The sequence below is a fragment of the Notamacropus eugenii genome, chromosome 4 (assembly GCF_028372415.1).
Source record: "Notamacropus eugenii isolate mMacEug1 chromosome 4, mMacEug1.pri_v2, whole genome shotgun sequence".
NCBI lineage: Eukaryota > Metazoa > Chordata > Mammalia > Diprotodontia > Macropodidae > Notamacropus > Notamacropus eugenii.
Genome location: NC_092875.1, coordinates 152,803,347 through 152,816,826, shown reverse-complemented (window position 1 = coordinate 152,816,826; position 13,480 = coordinate 152,803,347). Strand labels below are relative to the sequence as shown.

The 13,480-nt window shown below is 36.6% G+C and overlaps 1 protein-coding gene across 23 annotated transcripts in view; it reads left to right on the top strand.

Moving 5' to 3' along the window:
• VPS13B (vacuolar protein sorting 13 homolog B) overlaps positions 1-13,480 on the top strand; it is a 1,048,068-nt gene that overhangs the window by 53,893 nt on the left and 980,695 nt on the right. For 22 of the 23 annotated variants that reach the window (XR_011966588.1, XR_011966589.1, XR_011966590.1 and 19 more), the window contains one exon: positions 5,089-5,209. The exons of the other annotated variant lie outside the window; for it this stretch is intronic. Coding sequence is in view for 18 of the 22 variants with exons in the window: in XM_072606881.1 (XP_072462982.1) it covers positions 5,089-5,209 (121 nt within the window). In the remaining 4 variants the exon portion in view is untranslated. The remainder of the gene's footprint in view (positions 1-5,088; positions 5,210-13,480) is intronic. 23 annotated transcript variants of the gene reach the window in all.

Sequence of the window (13,480 nt, the reverse complement as noted above, 5' to 3'; positions counted from 1 at the left end):
ATTTTTAGTAATACAGTAGTTGGCCAGATATGAGGCAATCAGGTTTAATATTAAGAGGAGGAAAGAATAAAACACTCTCTAGTAAAATTTACAAGTCCTCAGTAGTTCAGGAATAGAATGTTGTTGTAGAGAAGATTGATAATATTGATTCAGTATGGTTTGTGGATAAGCTGTGAATGTTAACACAGTTACATTCATGAATTTAAAGAAATGTGTAGTTCTTTTTTATTGGGGGCTTCAGAGTAGACAAGTTATCATAAAAGATATATTTTTTGTTTGAAACATATATAGCAAGAGTTATGATAGTTTACTTAGAAAATCCCAGGGAATCAGCATAGATACTAATTGAGACAATTAATAGCTTCAGCAGCATGGCAGGCTGCAAAACAATTCCTTAAAAATCAACAACATTTCAATATAATAATAACAAAACACAAGAAGCAATAATAGATGGGGAAGACCCATTCCAAATGTTTATAAAATTTATAAAACATTTGTAGATCAGCCTCCTAAAGCACACAAAAGACTTACATAGATTCATTACGAAGGCTCCTTGAAGAAATAAAAGATTTAAATAGATGAAGGAATATTAAGTGCTCGTGGCTAGGCCTTGCCAATATAATAAAAATGAAAGTATCACCCAAATTAATTTACATTTTTGATGCTATACCAATCAAATTACCAAGGGGACACTATATAGAGCTGGATAAAAGAACACAATTAATTTGGAAAAAACAAGAGACATAGAATATCAAAAGAAGTGATGAAAAGAAGTGTAGGCAAAGAGAAAAACAGGAGTCATCACTGTCATGTGTTATTGGCTAAAGGAATAGAGTGATTGGTCAGTAGAACAGACTAGCCAAGGGTGAATCATAAACAATAGAACTCAATAATCTAGCTTTTGATAAAGTGAAAAACTTGTCACCTAGGAAAAAATTTTCTACTTGGTAAAAACTACTGGGAAAACTGTACAGGTGTCTGGCAGAAATTAGGCTTAAACCAATATCTTATACCACAATACAGTCTAAATGGATAAATGACCCTAATATTAAAGGTTATACCCTAAAAAAATTAGGAGAGAAACAAATCATATACCTCTCGTGGCTATGGGTTAGAGCTGTAGTCTTAACTAAATGAGTTAAAGGCAGTTGTGAAAGATAAAATAGATAAACTTTCATTACTTGAAACTTACAAGCTTCTACACAGATAACTTTAATTCATCTAGGATAAGAAGAGAAGTGGTTGAATGGGAAAAAAATCTTTGCATCAAATTTCTATGAAAATGGTTTGACATATAAGATATATGAACAATGCACACGTATAATTTATTTCTGTCTTCCATATCCATATATATATGAATATATATCCTTATAGACATAGATATATACACAAATATGTATATATAATCTATTGTGTTTATATACACACATGTACATATACACACATAAACATATATGCATACACATGCTACTAATAATCATTCCCTAATAGACACATGGATAAAAGACTTGAACAGTTCTCAAAAGAAGAACTGCAAAGTATTCACAACCACTTGAAAAAATGCTCCAGATTACTAATAATAAGAGAAATACAGATTAAATCAACTTTTAGGTTTCACCCCCTGCAAATAGTTAAAAATTATGAGAAATGAAAGCAGTCAATGTTGGAGGGGGTGTGAGAAGATAACCATATTAATACATGTTGGTGAAGCTGTGAAGTGGTACAACCTTTTTGGAAAGCAGTTTGGAATCATGCAAATAAAGTGACTAAAATGGCCATGCCCTTTGAACCAGAGACTCCATTTCTGGACTTATTTCCCAAGGAAGTCATTAATAAGAAAAAATCCCCCATATACTCAAAAATATTTGTAGCAGCACTTTTTGTAACATCTAAGAATTGGAAACAAAGTAGATGTCCATAAGTTGGGGAATTACTAAATAAATTGTGGTAAGAAATAATGTGTGTGATGAATACAGAGAAGCATAGAAAAATCTATATTAACTGATACAGACTGAAATAAGCAGAGCCATGAAAACCATATACACAATAACTTTTTGTTGTTTGTTTCAGTCATGCCTGACTCCATTTGGGGTTTTTTTTGGCAAAGATGCTGGAGTGGTTTGCCATGTCCTTCTCCAACTTATTTTATAGATGAGGAACTAATGCAAATAGGGTTAAGTGACTTGTGCAGAGTCACATAGCTAGCAAGTTTCTGAGAAAAGATTTGAACTCTATAACTTCCTGGCTCTATACACTCTATCCAGCTGCCCTTATGTACACAGTAACTACAATGATGTAAAGAGAAAGAACTTACCAAAAAATAAAAAATGAATGTTACAGAATCGTAAAGATTTAGCAGGACTAGAAGAAAACATACTCCCAGCCTACCCTTTTGTGGATGTGGGAGATCCATAGATGTTACATACTGAACATGTTTTTAGACTTTTTCAATGTATTGATCAGTTGTGCTGACTTTTACTGTTTGTCATATGGGATGACTCTTTGGGAGAGGAAGGGGGAGGGATACATGGGATTCTTTGGTTATGTAAGAAACAGAAAATATCAGTGCTTATTTAAAAAAAAAGAAATATGCATAGCAAGTCATAAAAATCATGATTTTCAAGTGCTGAATTTCCTTCAAGTGGAGGTAAGACTGACATGGCCAATGCCTGTTGGAGAACAGTGTGATGTTAATAACTTTCGGCTGTACTTTGGTGTGGCTAGGAGAACTGAATTGGCAAAGATCTCAGCCATTGAGACCAAAGGAAATCGTATTAACAAATAGCATGGAGAACCTCAGATTTGCCCTTTGGTATCTAAGTACATATTCTTCTGGCTTTTACCCAGACTTGTAAGTGGATCCCTGTGGTGGCTGCTACCTAACTTAGATTCTAGGACTAACTCTGTAAATGGATGCTGTACTACTAGTTGTAGCTCAGTGATGTGCTTCCCATTAACAGACAGTAGACTCTATCAGCTTTTTTTATCAGAGAAGTTTATTCATCAGGTATGGCAAAAATAACAGTTACAAAACTTCTTTCTCCACCACAAACCTGGGATGTATTCTTCTATAAATGTACACAACTTCCGTGGGGAGAGTGAACTCAGACTTAGAATGTGATGGTGATGGGCGTACATGTAGGATGCACGTGTGTCAGACACCTAACAACAGTTAATACCATGAGGCTTGGAAGTACTTTTCATATCATCATCACACTGGGTTCTTGGTGTCTGCTCTTCCTCCTACTCTGAGTGTCTTCTTTGCTTTGATGAGTTATGCTCTTGGAAATTGCTCCCTTCCTCAAGTGACTGTATCTCTGTATCTCCGTGTGTGTGTGTGTTTAAAGTCTAAATGTGTGTGCTTCCTGCCACTCCTACCCTTTGATGTAGGTTTTATGTCTCCTCCATAACTATCCCAACTCATGGACTCTGGATATATAATTTATATGCTTCATAGTTAGAGACGTGACTAATTGGAGGTGGGAGAGGTGAAGACCAAAGGAAATCCCCTCCTCTTCCCTATAGGACTTTTACTTTATAAATGCTGAGAGCCTTAACTGTTCTTCAAGCTTTAGCTATTTAAAACCCCATAGGTCTGACTAATTTGTTTTCTTAGCCAACCTATTGTTCCTTTTTTTACTTATTCAAAGGAATGTTCTCATCTGTTTAAGGGTTTGAGGTGTAAATGGATTTCTCCATTAAGTCAAACAGTTCCTTAATGTTATGTGATTACATTCTGACCCCTCTTACTAGAAGCATACTACTGTCCCTATGGTCCTGGGATTTGATAGGTAAGCCCTTACCTTGTTTTACCTGTCACCAGACTCCAATATTACTTCCTAGACATTTCCAGTCCATGCCATCTTCATTCACTATTTCTCCCTTCCTCTTCACACTCTGACTATTGATACTGTCCCTTGTGCCTCTGATTGACAGATTAGACAAGTTCATGCTTTCTTGCCTGGCACCAGGCCACCATGCCCATGACTTGCCTTTGATTAGAGTCAGAATTTGAATCTAGATCTCCAAATCCAGCACTTTCTGCCCCAAGGTCGTTGCCGGTATTGTCTTCTGATAGTTTCATGGAAACTTCAGTGTTGTGGTCTCTACTAGTCAGACTTTCTCATCTCTTTATAAAACCTTTAAAATATTTGACCTTGGTCAAATCCTGTGCTAAGTATTAGAAATCTGGTAGGCTAAGAAGACAGAAGTAAAAGTCCTTACCCTTAAAGAGCTCACATTCTAATGGAGGAAACAATATGCAAATAACTATGTCTGTACTGCATAGGTAACAGTATAAATGGAAGATAATCTGACCAGGAAGGCTATTGTAGTGCGACAGATGTCCTGTAGAAGGTGGAATTTGAGCTGAGTCTTGAAAGAAGTTAGGAGATCTAGGGGTTTGAGTGGAGGGGGAAGAACATTCTAGGCCTGGGAGACAGCCAGTGGAGATACTTGGAATTGGGAGATGGAGTAGCATATGTGAGTAGCAGCAAGAAGGCCAGTGTAGCTGGATTGTGAAGTGTGTGCAACAGAGGAAGGTGTTAGAAGACTAAAAGAGGTCAGAGGGGGTCAGGTGCTTAATAAGATTTTATATTTAATCTTGGAGATAATAGGGAACCATCAAAGTTTATGGAGGGTTTGTATAGAGATGACATGGTTAGACCAGCACTTTCAAACTGTTTGAGTTTGTTTCATGAGTCAATTTTTTGACCACTATATAAAGGTAGATTACACATCTTTTGGTAGCATGTATTTTGGAAAATTACTTTAAATTTATTTTGACTGAATTAAAACACATTGATGTCATAATAATATTGTAATTTGTTTTGATAATTTTTTGAATGTACTTAGAAGTAGGATTTACATTTGAATCTAAAACATAGTTAACTAGAAGTCAAGTTTTATGCCAGCAAAATATAAATAGTAGATGCTTATTCTCTATGGTGCATGTTGAATAAAAGTAGAAGAGGATAGCTCCTCTAACTTAAAACTATAAATCGTTTCTTTTCAACAACTCTATACTTCTTGGCATTATGTTTAATGGGTTTTTTTTTGTTTCTTTCTTGTTTTTTAAATTAAAAATAGGATGACCATGAAAGTTGTGGTTCTAGTTCAACTAGCAGAAGTGCTACTGAGAACACAAAATCATCAGTGAAACCTAGACGAATTCAGCAAGCCACCCCTACGGACCCTGACTTGCCACCAGGTAACTCAGAATGGGACTTACGAGAGTGCAGGAAAACTGAATATACTCAAGTATCTTTAATAATGAGATAGTTATTTGGAGGATTTGATGAATCTGTCATCTTATAAATGCAGATACTCCCTCCATTAGGGCAGTTCCCTACCCTTTGTGGTTTAACTCCTCACTATCTTTCAACTCCACTTGCCTCCCTGCTTCCCCAGTCTGATCTGCTGCTAAAGCCTTTCGATTTCATTTCTGTAACAACTCTTAAATATGTCCCTTCCTTTCTCTGGTGTAGGCCCTCATCACCCATGTCTGTATTACTGCAGTATTGTCTACTGGTGAGTCTGCCTGTCTCTCCTCACTCTAATCAAGAAGTCAATCAGTAAAGATTTATTAAGCACCTCCTATATGTTAGGAACTGAGTTAAGTGCTGGGGAGAAAAAAAAGAGTCAAAAGATAGTCCCTGACCTCAGTTTACAGTGTAATGGGGGGAGACAACATGCAAGCAAATATATACAAAACAAGCTATATAGAGGATAAAAAAGAAATCATTAACCGAGGGAAAGCACTGGAATTCAGAGGATTTGGCAAAGGCTTCAGATAGAAGGTAGGATTTTAGTTAGATCTTAAATGAAATCAAGGAGATCAGTAGTTGGAGCAGAGGAGGATGAACATTTCAGATACAGGGGACAGCCAGAGAAAATACCCAGAGTTGAGAAATGGACAGTCTTGTTCATGGAACAACCAGGATGCCAATGTCACTGGATCAAAGATTATATGTCAGGGAGTAAGACATAAGAAGAGTGAAAAGATAGGAGTCAGGCTAGGTTGTGAAGGACGTGGAATGCCAAATGGAGCATTTTATATTTTGTCCTAAATTTATTGAGTGGGAAGGTGACATGGTTGACCTGTGCTATAGGAAAATCACTTTAGTGACTGAATACAGAGTGGATTGGAATGGGGAGAGAGTTGAGGCAGGCAGACCTATTAGCAGGCTGTTGCAGTAATCCGTATGTGAGGTGATGAGGGTCTGCACTACAGTGGTGGCAGAGAGGTGAGAGATACTGAGAAGTTGAGAATGACTCCTAGGTTACGAGAATGGTAAGGGTAGGAGTGGGGAGATGGCATAAGGATAAAGATAAGGAGTTCTGTTTTGAACGTGTTGAATTTAAGATGTCTGCTGGATATCCAATTTGAGATGTGTGAAAGGCAGTTGAAGATTCAAGATTGGAGGTAAGCAGAGAATTTGAGACAGAGTAATAATAGGCAGATTTGAAAAGCATCAGCATAGAGATGGTAATCAAATGCAAAGTAACTGATGAAATCACCAAGTGAAATATTAGAGTGGGAGAAGAGAAGATTGCCCAGAACACTGGGCTCTGGGTCACCTATGGTTAGAAGGCATGATCTAAATGAAGATCCAGCAAGGGAGACTGAAGAGGACTGGTTAAATAGGTAGGAGAATCAGAAGAGAGTGATGTCCTGAAGACCTAAAGAAGTGAGTGTCAAGGAGGAGAGAGTGATCAGCAGTGTCAAAGGCTACAGAGAAATCAAGGAGAATGAGGAATGAGAAAAAACCATTGAATTTGGAAATTATGAAATCATTAGTAACTTTGGAGAGAACAGTTTCAATGGAATGATAAAATCAGAAGCTGGATTGTAAGAAGAGAAGAGAAAGTGGAGTCTCTAGAGAGCCTTTGCAAGGAATTTAGCTATAAAAAGCAGAAGAGGTACAGGACAATAGTAGTAGGGATAGAAGGATCAGGTAAGGGTTTTTTGAGTATTGAGGAGACATAGGAGTGTTTATAGGGAGTGAGAAATGAGTCAGTAGAAGGGGAAAGATTGAAAATAAGTGATATAGAGGGGATAACATAAGGGTAGGAGTTGGAGAAGATGGGGTAGAATGGAATTGCTTGTGGAGATAGAGGGATTAGCCTTGGTAAGGAGTAAGGCCACTTCTCCAAGTGAGACAGAGGTGAAGGAGGAGATAATGGCAGGAGACATGTCAGTGATAGGAGATAATGCTGAGTGGTGGGAGTGATCCAAGGTTTATCTATCCTCCCTTAAAGTGATTTTTAAAGTACAGTCCCAACTTTGTCACCTCCTACTCAACAGATTTCGGTGGTTCCTTCTTTTCTCAGGATCAGATACAAGTATTATCCAGGACTAGTGCTCTGTTCATTGAGCCATTGAGCCACTGAGCCACATAGCTGCATCTAGAGTATCTGAGGCAGGATTTGAGATCAGGGATTCCTGACTTCAGTCCCAGCGTTTGGTCCAAGCACCACTTAGCTGCCTGATTCTTGCTACCTTATTTTAAAATCTTTTCTTTAAACATTGTGTCCTGCAAATAGTAGGTACTTAAATGGTTTTTGGATTGGGCTGTTTTGGTTTAAATCTTCACTTAAAAGAGGTTTTTAAATTTTCATATTTAAATAATAAAAAATACCACTTATTTTCAATAATCTACCATATTTAGAAAATATTAATTTATTGATTCTTTTAATGTTTTTGGGCAATAGGTATTAAGTTTTTATAATTTCTTATGGTTGGAAGGATCTAAAAGTGACAATAATTTCTTTTCTTAAAAATTTTTTTATTTTCAGTTCCAAATTCTCTCCCTCTTTGTACCCCCTTCCACACACTGAGAAGATAAGAAGTATGATACACACATTATAGATATCATGCAAAACATATTTCCACATTAGACATGCTGTCAGAAAGAGAAAGCAAGAAAAATAAAGGAATTGGAAAAAAATTCCTCAGTCTGCACTTAGATGTCATTAGTTCTCTCTCTGGAGGTGGATGGCATTTTTTATCATGAGTCCTTTGGACTTGTCATTGTCTTAATGATAGTTACTGAGATTTTTTTTTTTAAGATTTAAATTTATTTATTTGTTTTTAGTTTTCAACATTCATTTCCGCAAGATCTTAAGTTCCAAATTTTCTCCCCATCTTTTCCTCACCCCCACCCCGAGGTGGCATGCATTCTAATTACCTCTTCCCCCAGTGTGCTGTCCTTTTTATTATCTCCCCTCTTATCCCCTTCCCCTTTATTTTCTTGAAGGGCAAGATAGATTTCTGTACCCCATTGCCTGTATATCTTATTTCCCAGTTGCATGTAAAACAATTTTGTTTAACATTTGTTTTTAAAACTTTGAGTTCCATTTTCTTTCCCTTCTTCCCTCCCCACTCACCCCCATTGAGATGGCAAGCAATTTAATATAGGTTATATATTTGTAGTTATGCAAAACACCTCTGTAATAGTCATGTTGTGAAAGACTAATTATATTTTCCTCTATCCTATCCTGGCCTCCAGTTATTCTATTTTCTCCTTTGACGCTGTCCTTTTTCTAAAGTATTTGCTTCTGACTACCCCCTTCCCTAATCTGCCTACCCTTCTATCATCCCCCTGCCCTTTATCACCTTCCCCTCTACTTTCTTTTAGGGTAAGATACCCAATTGAGTGTATATTTCCTCCTTAAGCCAAATCTGATGAGAGTAAGGTTCACTCATTCCTTCTCACCTCCCCCCTCTTCCCCTCCATTGTGACACCTTTTTCTTGCCTCTTTTATATGAGATAATTTACCCCATTCTATCTCACCCTTTCTTCTCTCAATATATTCTTCTCTCATACCTTAATTTTATTTTTTATGTATCATCCCTTCATATTCACCTCACCCTGTACCCTCTATCTGTCTGTCTATCTATCTATCTATCTATCTATCTGTCTGTCTGTCTGTCTGTCTGTCTGTCTGTCTGTCTGTCTGTCTAGCTATCTATGTTTGTGTATAATCCCTCCAACTACCCAAATATTGAGAGAAGTTTCAAGTGTTACAAATATATTTCCATATAGGAATGTATACAGTTCAACTTTAGTAAATGCCTTATGATTTCTCTTTCCTCTTTACCTTTTTATGCTTCTCTTGATTCTTGTGTTTGAAAGTCAAATTTTCTGTTCAGCTCTGTTCTTTTCATCAAGAATGCTTGAAAGTCCTCTATTTCATTGAATGACCATTTTTTCCCCTGAAGTATTACATTCAGTTTTGCTGGGTAGGTGATTCTTGGTTTTAATCCTAGTTCCTTTGACTTCTGGAATATCCTATTCCAAGCCCTTCGATCCCTTAATGTAGAAGCTGCTAGGTCTTGTGTTATCCTAATTGTATTTCCACAATACTTGAATTGTTTCTTTCTAGCTGCTTGCAATATTTTCTCCTTGACCAGGGAATTCTGGAATTTGGCCATAATGTTCCTAGGAGTTTCTCTTTTTGGATCTCTTTCAGGAGGTGATCAGTGGATTCCTTGAATACTTATTTTGCCCTCTGGTTCTAGAATCTCAGGGCAGTTTTCCTTGATAATTTCATGAAAGATGATGTTTAGGCTCTTTTTTTTGATCATGGCTTTCAGGTAGTCCCATAATTTTTAAATTGTCTCTCCTGGATCTGTTTTCCAGGTCAGTTGTTTTTCCAATGAGATATTTCACATTATCTTCCATTTTTTCATTCTTTTGGTTTTGTTTTGTGATTTCTTGGTTTCTCATAAAGTCATTAGCCTCTATCTGTTCCATTCTAATTTTGAAAGAACTATTTTCTTCAGTGAGCTTTTGAACCTCCTTTTCCATTTGGCTAATTCTGCTTTTGAAAGCATTCTTCTCCTCATTGGCTTTTTGAACCTCTTTTGCCAATTGAGTCAACCTATTTTTCAAGGTGTTATTTTCTTCAGCGTTTTTTTGGGTCTCCTTTAGCAAGGTGTTGACCCTCTTTTCATGCTTTTCTTGTATCTCTCTCATTTCTCTTCCCAGTTTTTCCTCCACCTCTCTAACTTGATTTTCAAAATCCTCTTTGAGCTCTTCCATGGCCTGAGCCCATTGAATATTTATTTTGGATGTTTGGGATACAGAAGCCTTGATTTCTATGTCTTTCCCTGATGGTAAGCATTGTTCTTCCTCCTCTGAAAGGATGGGAGGAGATATCTGTTCACCAAGAAAGTAACCTTCTGTGGTCTTATTTTTTTTTCCCCCTTTTCTGGGCATTTTCCGAGATGGTTACTTGACTTCTGAGATTCCTCTCCACACCCACCTTGCCTCCAGATCCACCCAGCCAGTGCTTGGGGTCTGAGATTCAAATGCTGCTTCCCAGCCTCAGGGCTTTGGGTGGGGGCAGGGCCACCACATGGGGCTCACTTCCCTCAGGGGGTTTATGCAGAGACCTTCAACAATGGATCTGAGTTCCTGCCTGCTTAGGGACCCTGTCTGCTGCTGCCTCCCGAGGGGGCCTGGGTTATGGAGACACCCTGCTCCCCTCTCAGCGAGCCAAAAAGACTCTCTCACTGACCTTTGGCGCCTGTGGGTGGAGGGGCCTGTGGGTGGAGGGACCTGCGCTGTTGCTGGAGATTCTGTCCCTGAAGCCTGCTGGGATCTGCTCCTCTCGGTACCACGCGGCCAAGGCAGAGCTGGGCTCTGCTCCTGATCCCGTGCACGATGGAGCTTTCCTGTCGGTTTTTCAGGTCTCTCTGGAACAGAAGTCTTTTCCACTCCATTGTTCTGTGGCTTCTGTTGCTCCAGAATTTGTTGGGAGTTCTTCTTTACAGGGATTTTATGGGCTGTGGGTTAGGAGCTAGCATATGTGTATCTTTCTACTCCGCCATCTTGGCTCCTCCCCCCCTGTGTATTATATATATGTACTCTGTTTCACTGATCTACCTTACTTTTTCTTAGCCAGTAGCAGATAATTTTGATAATTATTGCCTTATAATATAGTTTAAGATCTGGTACTGCTAACCTCCTTCCTTTACATTTTTTCATTAATTTCTTTGATATTCTTGACCTTTTATTCTTCCAAATGAATTTTATTATTTTTTCCAGCTCAATAAAATAAATTTTTCATAATGTAATTGGAGTGGTGTAGAATAAGTACATTACTTTAGGTAGAATTGTCATTTTTGTTACGTTAGCTCTTATGCCCCCTCTTCTGTGGACAATGAGTATTTTTCCAATTATTTAAATCAGACTTTATTTGTATAAAAAGAATCATATAATTATGTTCATTTACTTCTTGGATTTGTTTTGGCAGGTAAACTACCATGTGTTTTATACTGTTTATAGTTACTTTATTTTTTAATAGTTATTTTAGATGAGGCATGTCTTACTATTTCTTTTGCAGGGTTTTAGTGGTGATATGTAGAAGTATTGACAATTTGTGTGTTTATATCCTTCTACTATTCTAAAATAATTTTTTCATTTTACATAATTTATTAAATTTATTGCCATATAATTGGGCAAAAATGACTCGTAATGATTGCTGTGATTTTGTCTTCATTAGTGGTATATTCACCCTTTTCATTTTTGATAATAGTGATATGTCTTTCTTCTCTCTTTCTAAAAATCATATTAATCAGTGGTGTATCTGTGTTATTGGTTTTTTTCCCATAAAACCAACTCCTAGTTTCATTTATTAATTCAGTAATTTTCTTACATTCACTTTTATTATTCTCACCTTTAATTTTTTTGATTTCCAGTTTGGTGTTTAATTTTTTTTACTTTGTTCTTTTTCTAGTTTTTTAAAAAAATTGTATACTAATTCTTTTGTCTTCTCTTTCTCTATAACATTTGGAGATTTGATTTATCCTCTGATTACTGCTTTTGCTATATCCTGTAGGTTTTGGTACATTGTCCAAATTCTATCCATTCCTCCCTACCTGCCCTTCCTGTCCCTGAGGTGATAAGCAATCAGATATAGGTTATTCATGGAAATATGAAACATTACCATACAAGAAGACTCAAATGAAAGAAAATAAATGAAAGTGAAAAATAGCATGCTTCAGTCCATATTCAATCAATATCAGTTCTTTCTCTGGAGGTGCATAATGTGCTTCATCATTAGTCCTTTGTGATTGTCTTGGATTGTTGTATTGCTGAGAATAGCTAAGTTGTTCACAGTTCTTCATTGAACAGTATTGCTTTTATTGCATACAGAATGCTCCTGATTTTGTTCACTTCCATATGCATCAGTTCATGCCAGTTTTTCCAGGATTTTCTGAAATCATCCTTCTCATTTCTTATAGCACAATAATAATCCATTACAATCATATGCCACAGCTTTTTTATCCATTCTGTAGTTGATGGGCATCCCTTTGAATTATAATTCTTAGCCACCACTGCTTTGAATATTTTTGTATAAATAGGTCCTTTCCCCCTTTTTTGGATGTCTTTGGGATATTGACTTAGCATTGTTATTGCTGAATCAAAGAGTATGTATAATTTTATAGCCCTTTGGGAATAGTTCTAAATAGTTCTCCAGAGTGGTTAAGTCATTTCACAACTCCACTAACAGTGCATTCATTAGTGTCTGTTTTCCACCATGCCCTCCAACATCTAGCATTTTTCTTTTCCAGTCTATTATCTAGCATTTTTCTTTTTTGTCATATTAGCCAATTCTTCAGAGTACTTCAGAGCATTTCTCTGATCTATAGTAATTTGCAACTTTTTTTCATAAATAGCTTTGATTTCTGTCTGAAAACTACCTGTTCATATTCTTTGACCATTTATCAGTTGACAAATGAGTTGTATTTTTGTAAATTTGGCTCACTTCTCTACATTTTTGAGAAATGAGGCCTTTATCAGAGATACTTGTTGCAACATTCCTCCCCCAGTTTTTCTACTTTCCTTATAATTTTGTTTGCATTTGTTTTGTTTGTGCAAGACATTTAAATTTTATACAATCAAAATGATCCATTTTACATTTTGTAATGGTCTCTGTATCTTCTTTGATCCTAAATTCTTCCATTATCTGTAAGTCTAACTGATAAACTGTTCAATGCTTTCTTAATTTGCTTATGGTACCACTATGTATAAATCATGTACCCATTTTGACCTTATCTTGGTATAGGGTGTGAGATGTTGGTCTATACCTAGTTCCTCTCTAGTCTTTTCTGGTTCTCCCAGCAGTTTTTGTCAAATAATGAGTTTTTGTTCCAAAAGCTTGCATCTTTGAGGTTATAATATTCTAGATTACTATGGTCCATTTGCTATAATGTAATTTGTATGTAATCTAATCTGTTGATCCACCACTGTGTTTCTTAGCCAGTACCAGATTGTTTTGATAATTACTGTTTTATAATTGCAGTTTGAGATCTGGTAATACTGGGCCACCTTATTTCACATTTTTTCATTGATTGCTTTCATATCCTTGAATTTTTGTTTGCCCAGATGAATTTTTTTATTTTTTCTAACTCTCTACAATAACTTTTTGATAGTTTGATTGGTATGGCACTGATTCAATAGATCAGTTA